The sequence below is a fragment of the Canis lupus genome, chromosome X (genome assembly GCF_003254725.2).
Source record: "Canis lupus dingo isolate Sandy chromosome X, ASM325472v2, whole genome shotgun sequence".
Taxonomy (NCBI): domain Eukaryota; kingdom Metazoa; phylum Chordata; class Mammalia; order Carnivora; family Canidae; genus Canis; species Canis lupus.
The window spans coordinates 103,718,661-103,735,461 of NC_064281.1; the positions used below are offsets into that span (position 1 = coordinate 103,718,661).

The 16,801-nt window shown below is 38.3% G+C and overlaps 1 protein-coding gene and 1 long non-coding RNA gene across 12 annotated transcripts in view; one reads left to right on the forward strand and one right to left on the reverse strand.

The window, feature by feature from the left end:
- The first annotated feature begins 873 nt into the window (after window positions 1-873).
- On the forward strand, window positions 874-10,361 carry LOC118353677 (uncharacterized). Its single transcript, XR_007409277.1, has 2 exons — window positions 874-1,077; window positions 4,530-10,361. It is a non-coding gene; the product is annotated as an uncharacterized LOC118353677 (long non-coding RNA).
- MBNL3 (muscleblind like splicing regulator 3) overlaps window positions 7,729-16,801 on the reverse strand; it is a 113,424-nt gene continuing 104,351 nt past the window's right edge. For 8 of the 11 annotated variants that reach the window (XM_035711629.2, XM_025431238.3, XM_025431241.3 and 5 more), the window contains one exon: window positions 14,882-15,022. Coding sequence is in view for 3 of the 11 variants with exons in the window: in XM_025431243.3 (XP_025287028.1) it covers window positions 14,889-15,022 (134 nt within the window). In the remaining 8 variants the exon portion in view is untranslated. Of the gene's footprint in view, window positions 15,023-16,801 lie in introns of all 11 variants that reach the window. The other 3 variants (XM_035711630.2, XM_025431243.3, XM_025431242.3) reach the window with 1 other exon arrangement.

Here is a 16,801-nt window from a genome sequence, read left to right on the forward strand (position 1 = left end):
TGGAATCATACAGTATGTGCCCTTTTGTGTCTGGCTTATTTCACTTAGCATCATGTCCTCAAGGTTCATACACATTGGAGCATGTGTCAGAATTTCAATCCTATTAAAAGCTGAATATATCCCATTATATATGTATGTATACACATATATACACACATATTATGTATATGTATCACATTTTATATATTTTATATAGTATATAATCTTATGAATTATATATACACCACATTTTATTTATCCATTCATCTGTTGATGGACATTTTGGATTCTTTCCACATTTTGGCTATTGTAAATAATGCTGCTATTAACATTAGTGTACAAGTATCAGTTCAAGTCTCTGCTTTCAATTCTTCGGGGTCTACCCCCAGGTGGGAAATTGCTGATTCATAAGATTCTATGTTAACTTTCTGAGGAATTGCCTAACTGTTTTCCATAATGGCCTTGCCATTTTACACGCCTACCAGCAATGCACATGGGTTCTAATTTCTCCATGTCGTCACTAACACTAGATACTTGCCATTTTTAAAATGATACCTATCTTAATGAGTGTGACTTGGTATCCCATTGTAGTTTTGAGTTGCATTTCCCTAATGATTAATAATGTTGAGCATCGTTTTGTGTATTTACTGGCCATTTGTGTATCTTCTTTGGAGAAATATGGATGTAAAGGATGTTCAAGTTCATCCTTTGCCCATTTTTAAATCCAGTCATTTATTTGTTGTTGTTGTTGTTGAGTTGAATGAATTAAAAATAACTCATCACTGTGTTAGGTGCTGGAAGTATAGACACTTGCAGGCTAGTGGGAGAAGCAGACAATATTCTATTTTTTAAAAGATTTTATTTATTTATTTATTTGACAGAGAGAGAGGATTGAGCACAAGCAGGGGGAGCAGCATATGGAGAGGGAGAAGCAGTCACCCTGCTGAGCAGGGAGCCCGACGTGGGACTCCATCCCAGGACTCTGGGATCATGATCTGAGCCAAAGGCAGACGCTTCACTGACTGAGCCCTCCAGGAGCCCAAAGTAGACAATATTCTAATGCGGTGTGGTAAATCCAATGACAGTTATATGCAGAAGGTATTATGTCAGTTTCAAAGAGGGGCACACTAGTGGAGGTGGGAAGCAGACATAGAAGTTTTCCTGAGGGGAAGCAGACATAGAAGTTTTCCTGAGGGATATGGTGCTTTGGGATTATGTTGGTTTCAAAGGATCCTAGGCAGGCAAAAGGGGGAAGGGCAGACATTCCAGGCAGAAAGAAAATCATGAGCAATGGCTCGCAGGCATGAAACATTCTGGAAACTACAAGCATCTATCTGCTATTGAAGAAGCAAGTCCAAGGCAGGCAGTGGCAAGAGATGAGGCTGGAGAGATAGACGGGGACTGGATTATGCTAGATGTTATGGGCTATTGTAAGGTGTGTTTAAGGCTTTATGCTGAGACCTATGCAGTGATTGAAAGGTTTTAAGCATAGGAGTTACATAGTCAAACTTGTGTTTTAGATTAGAGCTTCTCAATCTTTTTTCTTATTCCATCATAGTATATATACATAGCATGAGAATTTTGTATGGCATTCTGAGGTAGGTAGACCTGCAGCTGTATGCTGCATGAGATGACAGGCCCAGGCTTTTGCTGCCTCCAACCCAACACAGCTGTCCCGAAAGCTGAGATATGGGGGCAGGGAGTCAAGGTAAGATTCCCAGGTTTTTTGCTTGGACAACTGGGTGGAGGAGCCACATGTTTGAGAAAGGTGATGCATCTAGAGATAGGTGTAAAGATTTACTTTGAGATGAGTGGCTGGAGATGCTGATAAATGGTCATTATGTCCTTGTTGGCTCTATTGGCTATGGAGCCATGAAGCATAAAGACCGAGGAGCTAGTGCAGTGTGGAAATTCATCTAGCTTTGAAAGGAACTCTGGGAGTGATTGTGATGGAGATCCACCTCCTTTGAAATGTTTCCCAGCCCACAGCCTCAAAGAGGCAACCTTTCATATTTACCATTTGACTCCAGCCTTTTGGACACAACCGAATGTTACAGGGATTAATATTTGATTTACAAATCAAATTCTCTCTCCTGAGAATCAGGCATTGGGCCCCAGAGACTGAATCAACTGTGGGAGAACCAAGGCTGAAGGTCAAGTAGATCAATCATTCTCAAACAGTGTCCCCAGGTTATCCGAATCATTTGGGAACTTGTTAGAAATGTAAATTTTCATGCCTCACCCCACAGCTACTGAATCAGAGACTCTTGGGTCCGTCCCAGCAACCTGTGTTTTACAAGCCTTCCAGGTGCTTGTGCAGGTTGTCACTGATATGGACTCCTGGGATAAGATTACCATTCTGGAAGTAGCCCTGATCAATCACCTGAGTGTGATAAGTAGGCAGAAAAAGCTGGTCTTCAGAGAAGCAGGAGACTGAAGCAGAGACTGAAGAGAGGGACTGAGAGAATAGAAGAGAAGAGAGAGACAGGCACAGACGTATACAGAGAGGGAGAGAAGAAACAAGCTACCTGATAACTTTTCAGTCCTATGAGGCCCAATTGTTCTTCCTACGATCAGAATTTGTGAAATTTCCCTCTATCATTACATAAATCTCTTTTATTTGACTGAGGTTTTCTTTTCTTTTCCTTTTTTTTTTTTACAATAAAAGTGCTCTGATTCCCTAGTTGACTATTTCTCCAAAAATCTATTATGCATTTATTGCATGGCTACTGTCAAGGGTATCAAGATCAAGTAGACCTGGTTCTTGCCCTTGAGAACCCCAGTTTAATGGAGGAGGAATATAGACAATGTCAGGAGGGTAGGGAACGTGGTTACTGAGCTTTGAGGTTACTTGCTAAGCACTAAATAAATATTAGCTGTATCTCAGTGGTACCTGGTAAAGCCAGAAAAGACCTCAAGGAAGACTTAATAGTTGATATATACCTTGAATGACAAGTTTTTAAGAAGAGGAGGAAGATGGAAGGTGTTTCAAGTGGAGAGTAAATTGCACAGAGGTATGGGAGATAATGGTATGTACCTGGGAAACGTGAGTGGTGTAAGGGCAAATACAAATTAAAAATAAGAGGCTTAATTTTCGTTGTCAGAAATAAGGGAGGAGATTCCTCCCACCTCTCTCCCTTTTCTTACAAAATTTCTTCCTCTGTCCTTGGGTATGTAAATCTTAAGCAATAGCTAAACAAGTCTGCTAGCTTCACAATTCCCCCACCTTTCCACAGGGACCAGGGAGCCACCTCTTTTTTTTTCTTTTTATGATTTTATTTATTTATATCATGAGAGACATACAGAGAGAGGCAGAGACATAGGCAGTGGGGGAAGCAAGCTCCCTGCAGGGAGCGTGATGCAGGACTTGAACTCAGGACCCTGGGATCAGGACCTGAGCCAAAGGCAGACAGATGCTCAACCACTAAGCCACCCAGGTGCCCAGAAGCCACCTCTTTGAAATGCAAACATCAAGGTTCTGGAGCCCCCATCTCAGTTCCTGTAGCAGGGTCACAGCCTAGCTTCCCCAGGGAACCTTGCTCCAATTTGCAAAACTGTCTCTTGGAGGTAAAGATATGAAAAGTTTGTTTCTCCTATGGATAAAGTCAACACAGGTCATCTCCCCAGTTACAGGATAAAGTTAAGATGAACTATGAAAAGAAAAAAAAAAGATGAACCACAAATGACAAAAGGTGCTGTCAAGTCCTCTTACTTAAGGACCAGCTGTTGTTTATCTTGTAAACATGTATGTAATGGGTTCTATCTGCTGGCTATACAAGGGGATGATTCCTCTCTGCCTTCACAATTTCTTAGTGGATTGCCAATGGTGTGCATCCCATTTTGGTTTGATGTTCATTCAATAAAAACAGTGTTTGCTTCCACTGCTACCTCTGTGGGGAGGATTTATTGGGCTAGAAGGTCTTGGTCTTAATTGTATTTCCCCAGTGGTGCTTTGGTTGGGCTGGAGTTGGGCAGGTTACAGAAGGCAGGGGAGAGGAGAAGCTTGAGGGCAAGACTAAAGCCTGACTGAGTACAGGAGTTTGGTGTGTTTGAGTGTAGGCTTTATCCCATAAGACAGGGAAAAGAGCTGGGATATTTTTATTTTATTTATTTATTTTTAAATATTTTATTTATTTATTCATGAGAGACACACAGAGAGAGGCAGAGACACAGGCAGAGGGAGAAGCAGGCTTCCCATGGGGAGCTTGATGCAGTGCTCAATCCCAGGACCCCGGGATCACACCCTGAGCCAAAGGCAGATGCTCAATTGCTCAGGTGCTCCGAGATCTGGAATATTTTTAGCCAGGGAAGAGAAATCATGAATTTTCCAGCTTAGAAAAATGACACTAGTAGTAATGTGGAGGGTGGATGGTGGGGGGTGGGGAGGGAAGGGCCAAGTGGCATGGCACTAACTGTGGGCAAGGTAATAATCTTAGAATACAATTTAAGGGTTTTCTTAATCTGTTATCACTCAGAGGTTATTCTTGGATTGACCTTTCCCTAAGCCCCAAAACAATATCTGAACCTGTGTATTTTTATTTTTACCATAGGGGCATCTCCCCAGGATCCAGAGAATAGAGGACAAAAGTAGCAGTTGTGCCTGCATGTCTGCCACTTCTGGGCCACTTTTCTTGAATGGTCTGAGTGTCCCTCAGGCTCCAGTCTCATCCCAATGACTCTTGAGGTCCCCTAGCTTCTTTAGGATCTACAATATCTCTGACAGTGTTCAGCAGGAGAAGGAAAATTGCTTATCACAGTGGTCTCTACCGTTGGCTGGTGCTCGGTTTATGGTGAACACTCGCTGGAGATTCAGTGAGGTCTGAATGCCTCATTGATTACAGCGCCTACCTGTTGCCACGGATTGTGACTTCGAATGTCGGGATTCACGTGAGTTCAGCTCTTCCTATGCTAACAACCCACAAATGGATTTAACATAGGACTTTGTACATAGAAATTGAGAAGAACCAAAGCACTTTGAATGAACTGCGCATATGTTTATTAAATAGTTGACAAAGGGACATCAACAACCACTTATTACATATATATGTATATATATATATATATAATTAACACAGATATGTTTCTCTCTTAACTGTCAATTTCCCCAAGAAAGAATTGTTCAACTGTTCAGTTCATGAAAGCTAAAGGCAAAGTCTCAGTCCCAATCCTATTCTTCCCCACCCTCTTCTTACGACCTACATTGATTCTCAATGAGTTGACCATCACCTTCTGTAGTCATAGCATCCCCAGAAGCATGCTGACAGCAGAGACTCCTCAGATTCCTTCTGTGTTCTCTTAAGCCCTGCTGGTAATGAGCAGGCTGTCCACTTTAACCAGTGTTGTTGCCACTGCTTGTTGCTGTCCAACCACTGTCAGCCTGTGATTTTTCACCAATCTCTTTGTTCGTATACATACATACAAAGCACTGAATCATTTATGGGGAGAAACCTCCCTCATCGTCATCAGGAAAACATGATTTCTCTTGCATCTGTTCTGTTTTTGTCCCAGGCACACCCTGCCTGCCTCTGCACTGCACTCCATTTTCCATTTACAACACAAAAATGCTGGGCTACGCTGACCAGAACTTCCTTCTTAGACTGATTTCTTCTTATTCTGATTTCCATTTTGGAATGCTCTGCTTTTGTTTCAGGCATCTGTTTGTAAGGACAGGAATTGGACCTTCTGTTCCTCTCATAAACCTCACCTTTCCATCCAGGTGGCTTCCTTTTTGTTATTGGAGCTCTTGGCTATTATTCTCCACATACACACTGTCTTCCTGCCTAAGAGAAAGGTGTAAGTCCAGGCACTGAGAGGAAGATCTGGGTGGGCTCAGTTAAATTAGAATTTCTAGTGCAAGAAAGAGTAAAGAAAAAAAAATCTATGTGTACCCAACTGTTGAATATTAGCAAGTGCAGGCATTATTAGACTGCTCTAGGAACGTGATCATGTATCAGGCCTATCCTGTGTCATGCTCTTTACCACAGACATTGACCATGTGGGTGGATTTTAACATGTGGAGTTTCAGAATGTTTACTATCTACTCAATATTTTAGGTTCATTATTATATCATAACTTTCCTGACAATAACAAAAATACAGGAGCTTTCTTTTTTGGCCTTCTTGAGATGGTGAATGAATATACCACTCATCTGTAGGAATCTGCTGCCTAAATGCTGTTTGTTGCAGTAAAACATATATCCCTCATCTAGGCACATGACCACTGGAGAGTCATGCCTTTTAATTTTTTATCGATTTATTTTTTAAGTAAGAGCTACACCCAACGTGGAGCTCGAACTCATGACCCCGAGATCAAGAGTTGCATAGCTCTATGACCAAGTCAGCTAGGCACCATGAGTTAGGCCTTTTTAAATACAAACACTCCCAGGAGGCAGCACATAAACACTGCCAGTCTCACACCATAGTGTGATTGTTCTCTTAGTTCTCAGCTCTGAGATGCTCTCCATAGCTTGAGGTGCCCCAACAGGGAAGTTATGAAGGAGAAAAGTCCAGATATGTTTGGGGGAAGCAGGCCTGGTAAGTTGCTACCATGGAGCTTCTAGAGAGCCAGAGGTCACCATGGGGGATGAGGAAAGGAGGCTCTTAGAAGGATAGTGAATAAAGAGGTTGAAAAATGCCAAAGTAAACAGTTTACATCCAGTTTTGCCTGTGGGTCAACTTCCCTCTGGCCAACAAAGACTCCATTTTGATGGTGGTTGGGAATGCCTGCCCTGAATTCTTATCATTCAGCAGTTTCAAAAAGGAAGACATAAACTCAATATTGAAGAGGCCCAAAGACCTTTTGCAAATGTCTATATACTGAACTGGTATTCATGCTGGGATTACCAGACTCACAGAATCATATACAACACACCCAAAGGCTCTTAGTTGGCTCATTGAGAAACGCCAGGGTGGGAACCACACTCAGAAAGGGACAAAGTTGCTCTTAGCTCTGTATGATTCAGCTGACGCTGGACCTCCTCCTTGGCCCTTGGCACAGTTATGGACATGTGAAGGATACTCAAATCTGCCCTAGCCTCTTATCCAAAGCCTCTTCACCTCCATTTTCTATCAGCCTGGCTATCAAACAGTGGCCAATGTGGAGATGTTCACAACTAGTGTTTTTTTAAGTATTTAGAAATCTGACAGAGTAAAATATCACCTAGTTACATTTTGCTTTCTTAAGGAACAAAAATTATCTTTTCATTCCAGTGCCATTTTTTGGCGAAAAGCAATTTTAAGCGAGAGAAAACATTGTGATAGAAAAATTCATGCATCTCATTGTTATGAAACCATTGATGCTCATCTTGAAAAAAACAAAACACACAACACTGGTTTCATGTGTTCCACTGAAGATGCAAGATAGAAATGAATAACTGGAAAATACAAACTTCTAATAATGTATCTTAGGAAATACCTCAGAATTGCTGGAGCACAATAGAAGCCAGTAAGCATTATCTCAAAATGTTGAGTTCTCTTTTACTAAAATACAAATGTGCCTTTCTTGTGTAATTTCAATATCAGAGGAATAATACATCTAATACAATGAATGTATTATCTATATAATTCATAATACTGCAGGTATAATTGGAAATGCATTTCTTCTATGTATGAAGTAGAACTTGGGACCAAATCACAAATTTAAATTTTATATTAGAATTACTAAATTTGAGGATTAATATACTAGAACAGGAATAGCTTTTAAGTAAACTCTTAATGTGTGAATATGGATTCATAAAAAAAGACAGAACCATGAAATTTACACATTTTATTAAAAGAACCAAAAACAAAAACACAGAAGTAGCATACTAAAATGAGTTGCATAATGCACATTTCTAAACACAAACAAGCAGTACAGCACTATAACTTGGGGAGAAAAAAATCAAAGCATCTACCCTAATAATAGCAGTTGAGGGAATGAGCCATTGCATCTTGCAGGCAAAACATGATGGGAAGAGTTTTTACATCTGTGAAACATCGTGGTCATTATTAAATTTATAATTGTTGCACATGGCTAATAATTTTCTCATCCACAGGTAGTTTTAAACTGACATTCTTCTGTCCCAAATACATGCTTCATTTTCTACATTGTACTGGATTGTTATATAAACACACAAAGTTAGCCCTTAAAAAGGGAGTACATTTAGGAACATCTTTTCTTAAAATTTGAATGACTGTAATTTAGGGGTATGATAACAAACTCATTCATTTGCTAATAATTAAAGAAGCAACAACAATAATAAAAGGAAATTTATTTTGAAAAGGGCAATCCCAGAACCCAATGATATGATGGTCATATCATTCTCTCAACCGCTAGACACAAAAGAGCAACAGAATAATTTGGTTTCCATTATGAACAGATAGCATCTGCATACAGAAATAAAGCTTTGCATCCATGCAGTTCTATGTTAGATAAATCTTTCAGTTGTGTGTTTTGGGAGAAAAAGAGCATGGCCTAAAGTTGGGTTACTTTTTGGTCTTGTTACAGAGGTACTTTTTTTAAAGATTAAAGTAATATGATGTAGAAGGTGACTAGTGAGAATTTCTGCAATACCTTCAAATAGTTGTGATGTAGTTCACAGTGATACATTTCTTTTCTTTTCAGGATGCTATAATTGAGGATATGTCCTATCTAAAGATAAAATTTCTCTGGCATCATCCTGCTTTGGAGTATGAATGGGTGATTATTTTCTAGGCAAGATCAAGTAGAGGAGCTGGCTGAAAAGTGTATGAATTAGTCAAACCAAGCCCTTTCCCGGGTTTAATAAAAGAGGTCCCTTTTTGGCCTCAAGTCATTCATGTTTTGTTATGCTTCATTCTCTAATTTGACTCACTGAAACACAGCCACTGTGTTTAAGCTCCAAAGAGGGTGATCCAGTGGCTGTCAGCATGTACAACATGCCATCAGCTAATTGGTTATCTTTTGTGATGCTTCTAAGTTCATTCTTACTATTTTATAGGTGATTCTTCTTCACTTAAAATTTTATACTTCTCTTGTCCTTATGAAAATATATCCTTGTGGCTCATAGATTCACAGGGAAATACCAACACAAGGACATGGGGTAAGCTGGGCAAATACATTGGTGATGAGGTTGAAATTGGAGTCCCTAACTACAGAATGCATGAATGCTGACATTTTGTACTGGTGGAAATGCTGGTCAGATGGTCAGGCTGTTAGTTGTGTAGCTGACTCTGATTAAGGGCTGAAGGTGGGGCAGGCAGGGAAGAGAAATTTCTAATCAACTGGCCCTGAGCTATTGGACAACTGTAAGGCTTGGATTACTTTCTGGCTCTGGCTTATTTTTCCGTCTCTGTGAGACCATCAAAATGGATATTGATACTAGTACCAACTCCCCTAATCCCAAAATGGGTTCCTTCTCCAAGGCAAGGGCGACACGCCCCCAGGATGTGAAGGACTCAATTTACCAGTGGTGATCTATCCTTACACCTTTCTAACCTCATTGCCTAGAGGCAACAAAAAGTTAAATGGTGAATAGTAGATGATCAGGGAGCTAGAATCCACAGAGACGGTCTGATTGAAACATTCTTTTCCAGCTCCTATGTATGTGAGATTTGGGCGGGTTCTCTCCTGTTGAGTTAAAACAGTGGGAGGCTATAGTGGCAGAGTAAAGCACTTTCTAATCTGGTAGGGGCAAGTCAAAAAACAGTTTCCATTCAATAGGTATAAGGTAAATAAAGCCATTTATAAAGTGCCAGAAGCACTTTTTTTCTTTTGTTGGAGGGAACAAAATGCCTCATGCTGGCCATACTTAACTGTAAAATTCAGTCTCTCAATGGTTGCCAATGGGTTTTGGGATCTGAATTTTAAAGGGGAAGTAGTGGTGAATGTTAATTCTTTGATTGCCACTTAAGTGGATATTAATTGATGTAACTGATACATCTCAGTTGGTCATGTTCTGTCAAAGAACTATCCATCTTGCAACTTACAGGGCATCTCACTGCTTGCAACCATTGAAAAAAACAAAACCTTTGCCAGAAACCTACCTGGTGAGTGTGTGTGTGTGTGTGTGTGTGTGTGTGTGTGTGTGTTTACAATGGAGATGAATCTAAAAGGCAAACAATCTTTGCTACTGGTTTTGCCAAAAGATGAAGGACCTTTGCTCTTGGTAAGCTGAAGGTGACTTGTGTTACCTGTTACCAGTCTTCTCTTTTGGTGAACTGTAGCAAACCAGAAAGCCTCCCCAACAGCAAAGCGACACCATGCTTTAGTTAATTAAGTCTTCTAGCAAAACTCCCCTCCTTCTCAAGGCTTTAGGAATAACTCTATCTTACTAACATTTCCGCTATTATCACAGATCTCTTATATTAAAAAAAAAAAGCTCCAAGCATAGCGTTCATGGACTATGTACATAAGTGCAAAAAAGGTGTGTCTCACACTGTCGCACCCTAACTGAGACCATCAATGAACTGCAGCATATGTCTCTCAAACACTGTCAAGGGGTCATTCCACAGTATCTGCATGGTTTTACAAATGGAAATTAATCTTAAAATACACTTCTATCATTCTTTAATCCGCATTTGGATGTATCGGTGGTATATGATTCCAGAAGAGACAATTTTTTGTAGTGATAGCTATGTCTTGTGCATAGAGTAATTTGGAATAAAAAATGTTATGAAAAAAGGTCAGGTAATAGGTTATAAAGGCAACGATCATGTTTTGAAGTCTAAATACTGTGGAACAACCCTATCCACACAACAAATTCCATTAAGCTATAAAGCCTGACTCTAGAATCCATGTGTTGTAAACTTTTTGATTAAAAAGTCATATAAGGACACAAATTCAGCTATCACCTCGCGATTTGGGCTTAAAGAAAAATTTAGCCATATCTATTCTCTGAGTTTTGAGCTGTACCTTCTATATGGTCATACTGTCAAAAACCATGTATAGTTTACAAGTAAAATTAACAGCAAAAAAAAAAACACCAACAATAAACAAAAACAATGTGTCTAAAGGTAGCCATGTTGTAGTTTTGTTGCTAAAGCAACGACTAAATATAATTAGTTAAAATTATTATTCATATATAAAGTTAAGTTTGTTCTTAAACTGTGAAGTGTAACGAATAGTTACACGAACTATAATCTATATCTTATTATGCGCCGGTGTCAGTTTAGAACCTATCTAGGTGGGTTGAGTACATGTAGTAAAATCTTAAAACTTTTCTCTAACTCTCCTGCGAAGTTACTTAGTTATAAACTTTTCTCTAACTCTCCTGCATTAGTTACTTAGAAATATAAAAATGTAGTAAAATAAAAACCTTAAAAACTAAAGAGAAAAACAAAGGACATGGCACCAATTAGTGACTTGGTGCTCCAAATCTATATTCATAATTATTATCTACAGTTTGATGATGTTATCAACTAAGTTTGCAAAAAAGTTGTGATACTCTTTTAGATACTATTCATTCTGGTGCCTTTGACAGGCACTGGTGAAATTAAAAATGAGGCCACTATCTTCCTACATCTATTCAACAGAACTGGGAAATTGTATTTCTCCTCTTCTATTTCAATGTGTGTAGAAATGGAGAAAGCAAAAAGAAAGAAGATTCTAGTTTCTAATCATTCTGTACATTACATCCTACCCTACAGACTAAAATAAGTCGGAACTTTAGTGAACACAGCCTAACGGTGTAGGACAACACTTAACGGCAAGATCAAAGTGCTTTCGTATGTTCAAAAACGGATGGTGAAGGTTGATGGAGAAGGGAGAAGATGGCTTTTCACATGACAATGAACTACAAATTAGACTCTACTCTAGACAAATGAGATGAAATGCAATAGCTGGTTACAGAATCATGCTCTGATTGCAAAGGTAAATACTGTATTCAAATAGCAATTTTATGAATCCATTTGGTTTTAATTTCATCTTAATCCCTCTTTTAAAATATACTTCTGTTCACATAGTACCTTTTTAACAAAAAAAAATTTTGATACTACTAAAACCCTCTTAACAGATACTTTTAGATTATTTTCTCTGTATACCTGACCTGTTTTATCCAAGTTTCAGGACTCTTGCCTATTTTTGCAAAAGGCTGAGAGAAATGGACAAAAACAATAATTTTGGATAAATAAGAATAGAAGTCCTTGTAAAATACAAAGCTTATAAAATGTTAACTAAGAATCACAAGTGGTTAGAATTTTATATATACAATTCATCCAGTAAATTGTTGTTTAGAGTCACTGATTAGTTTGTGACTTGGCTTTTTAACTTGAAATTTATAGTCTAATGACTCTCCTTTCTTCTTTTCTTTTCTTGAGTAAAGAGAATTTGAGTAAGCCATTCATTGCACAACTCGTTTGAAGAGTGCTATCTTAAAATTGCATTTTTGTTGATGTTCTTTAGCATCCGATCGAAATGTTAGTGCTTTGAATTTTCTTTCTTTAAATTCACTTAACAAAGTAACTGTTAAAATGCCGGCAATATCAAATATCGTGGCACTGAAACTACAACTATCCTGAATATCCTTCACTAAACCTCTTACTAAAAAATAAGTCATTACTGCTGTCTTCCAGTGCTCATAGCATCACAAAAACCACCGTACGACTCTGGGCTTATTGTCTATGTAACATCTTCATTAGAAGGTTAAAAGGTTAAATGAGACAGTACGTTGTATGAAAACATCTAGCTATGCAAAAGAGTTCATTTTGCACTGAAGACATCTCTATCACCTTAAAGGAAGACACCAAACTAGCTCAGGTGCATCCTTCCTGGATTTGTGTGATTAGCTCTGCCCTTCTGGAGAGGCATTGGCACAGGTTAGACAAAACTCAGTTCTATACACAAGTCATTTCACAAAGGCATATTCTACTTTCTTCTCTAACAACATTAAGATTTTGGGAAACAGAAATTAAGTGGTTCAAGGAATCAACAGGTAAAAGTCAGGACACTTCTTGTTCTCTCACTCCAGGCAATACTGTTAACAGGTGACAATGTCTTGATGCAAGCCAAGACCATTTAGAAATTACTGATGATCATGATATAGGATTGATCATTAAGAACAACAGGATACCAACTACCAAACAGCTAATTTTTTGCTAAGCGAAGTGGATCTGCTTTGGAATGGAGTCTCAAATGTTCTGAAACACAGACAATGTGAAACAGAGGAAGCAATGAAAGTTGGGAGATTTTTCTGGGTCTGACTGCCACCGATTACAGAATGGATTAGGTAGCTATGGGCAGGTCACATGTCCCGGGCCTCAGTTTCATCAATTGTCAAAAGGTTGTGCCAACTCCACTGTTCTGTGATTAAACACTGCTAGCCAGCTTAAGGTATTCTAAATCTGATTTTCTCTTTGCTTGTTATTTTCGTGAAGGGAAACAAACCTGCTATACATATTAAATTTGATGATTGTATGCTTTCTAGCAGGAGAATATATATTTAGTAGAAAATATTAAATCTAAGTTGATATGAAATATCATATGGTTCAGCACTAACAATAGTAACTAATGAAAACCTCTCTATTATCATTTTCAAATACATATAAAACAAATTTAAATGAAGAAACAAAAAATGGTTTGGTTATGATATGACTGTTGTTAATAAAGTCTGGGAAGGGCAACACTTGACACAGGCGCTCGCTCCTTCACAAAGTGTTCAACGGAACTGGAAATTTGGTTGAACTGAAGCTAAAGACAACTGTGGACAGCCTTCCTAGAAGTTTTAAGTAAATCAAAGAATACTTTTACATGCCTCCCTACCCCTTCTCCCCACCCTCACCATTTCTCCAAACCTATATACTTCTGCTCCAACTGTGATCAGTGGAGAAGACTGTCCATTTGGGGAGGAAAGGCCTCATTGGAACCAATTCTCTTTCACCGTGACTTTTGCAAGATTGCGTCTTATTATTCAGAGTAGTCTAAAGAGCACTAGCCATTTTCATTCACAGAATGGCACTTGTGAAAAAGGTTGCATTGCAATGGTTTTCACACATTTTCCTCCAAAACATGAAAACTACCTCCATGCCTCCACCTCCCTGTTTAATTTAGAACCTACAATTAGCATACCTTTAAGCCTCCAAGTACCAATTTTCAGGTAAAGTTGACAAGTGGCTCAGCTTTAGACACTCAATCTAGGAGATAGGATCCTTGAACCACAGAAAAATGTAATGGGCATTTTACATAAATGCTGAGAAATTCATTTAAGGGTAAATTGCAATTTTGCAAGCTTTTTATGGAGTGAGACTAGAGGTTCATATTTTAAGAAGTTCTCTGGGGGTTTTTTGGTGGGTAATTATTTCTCTCTCCCCCAAAAAACCTAGGCATGTGATTGTATTATGCAAGGTCAGATCTGCAGGTATTACACGCATATTTATGAACAGGTTTTGTGCACACTCAAAAGTGAGGTCTTTTGAATGTCTGCCATAAGAAACCTACAGAAATTTTCTAAAGAGAGAGAAAGCATATTAACATTAATCTGTCATGTTTTTCAAACACAGATACTTCTGTTTCCCATTAATAATATTTTAGTTGAAATCTAACACCACACATCTAGAGGAAAACACTATAGTATGTAAAAATCTAACACACCACGCCACACCACAATAGATACAAGAGTGGGGAAAATGCTACTGGATACATTTGTTACATTCTAAATAAACCCAACAGACTATTGTGTAAACAAAACAGTAAGGTAACACTTCAAAACAGATGAACATTTACCCACCAAGAATGCACAGTAAGCCAACAGTGCACTGTGGAGATTCACTCAGCATAATGGTTATTGGAAAATCACAAAGAATAATGTAACAAACTACAAAACTTTATGGTCATGTTCTACCTACTAATTCAAATAAGATAAATGGTAGTTATTAATTTTCTATTCATGTTTTAACACCTCTGTTGACTGGTTAGTGCTTCATTGTTTTTCTTTGAATGTGTTGATATGTGCACTTTGTTTAATATATTGACCGCACCATACTTATTGTTGCGTTGGTAGAAGAGGACCTATGAGAATATATATAGAAAGGCCATATGGAGGTTCTCACGGAGAGATCTTGATACTCCGTAACTCTGTTGTTCAGAATTTCAACTGAAATGGAAAAAAAAAAAGAGAGAAAGAATGAGAAATATTAAGGGGTCATGGAAGAAGGAGTCAGGATACTGGCTTCTTGTGCCATTTCTGTATGCGAACTGCCAATATACTCCCCACTCTGAGTTTCATATTCTACATTTGTGAAAATGGGGCTGTTGGAAAGGGTCACAAAGAGTCATATAGCATGACAGTTTATGGTTCTCACTGAGTGCTAGTGCACAGAATCGCCCTAAGTTAACAGAGATATGCTCAGTAGCTTAAGGCATCATCCACACAATGCCTCAACGTATTGATAAGCCTCCACCCATCTACCCACTTCCTTCAATTTCCTTCAAACATATGTTGAGAACACATGTTTGATACCAACCATTGTGAAATATGCAAATGTTAAACACACTTTAAACTTTTTAATCTGGACGTTTCGGACCATGTAGGAAATAGCCAAGGTGTGAAATCTAGGTATACAGTATTTTACAAAATTATGTTGCTGAACTTTGGAGAAATTTCCAACATCTGTTACATGTGGAAGATCATGATTATGGTGTGCCAAATATGTCTAAATTTTCTAGTGGAATATAGCAAAAAGGAATCCCCTCAAATATGTTCTGTTGGAAACTTTATCATTGTACAGGACAACTTTTGTTTACCATAATGTAAAGTAGCCCATGAGAATCAGGCAAGTATTTGCAAAACCCATATTCTCATGTTTGATGCTAATTCCAAGTTGCTGCTATCCCAAATGATACTCCTGGACACAATTACAATTTATAGCTACTTCTGTTATTCTGTGTACTCAAAGGGGTCTCTTTAAAACATTCCTTATGATTGAAAAGGCTTGTTTGTCTAATATGCAGTCAGCTATAGGCTCTGTCCAGGACAGAGTTTGCATGCTGGGCCAGGTTCTGGGGAACCAGTCTGTCAAGTGAACAGAACCATCACCTCCGTCAATTAAATGAAACGCTCCAGTTGTGAGAGCTTCAAACTTTCATTGATGAATAGATGCAATTCAGAATTCATACACCTGTTTAGTAAGTCCCTATTGGTAATTAATTAAGATACCTAGGAGTCTGAAGTGGCTTGAAAAGTCACATTTTCCAAATGAAATACTGCTCAAATTAAGTGTGTGCTCTGTCTGGCTCTGGACTAGGCAAACAGGAGATTAAATGTTCAAAGGTGTGGGTGGTGGGGGAAGGGGAATCCAACAACAGTTGTTGGGTTTTTTTTTTAAAGCCACGATTTGAAGGAAAATGATTACATTACTAAATTATGTCACTCAAAAATTCAAAACAGCTGGAGCATTTCTGATAGACCTATATGGTAAACAACACAAAATGGCAGAGTGTAAAAAGCACGATCTTTTACAACATCATGGGAGTAGCATATTCCTGAGTGCCTTTAAGATATTCATCATAGTCAGACCAACAAAATTACTTTGCTTTACTTCAACAAGGACAAAAAAAAAACCAAAGCTAGAAAAGTGTTAAAGAATTAATATTCAAAAGTGATTTGTGTAGTGGGCTGACAAATCAACCTCCTTTAATAACAGGAAAACATTTCAGAATTTGTAAGCTCATTGGGAAAATATAGTACCAGCTGTCATTTTTCATAGAAAAAGTTGCATATTTGCTTCCCACATCTCAATTTGGAAAATTTAAAATGCTTAACTCAAGCTCTAAGTTATAAGGACACCTATTAATAAAAATATTTACCAAAGCCTTTAGCAAATGTAATTGTGTAAATAAAAAATATAACCTATAAATATTATTCATATGAATA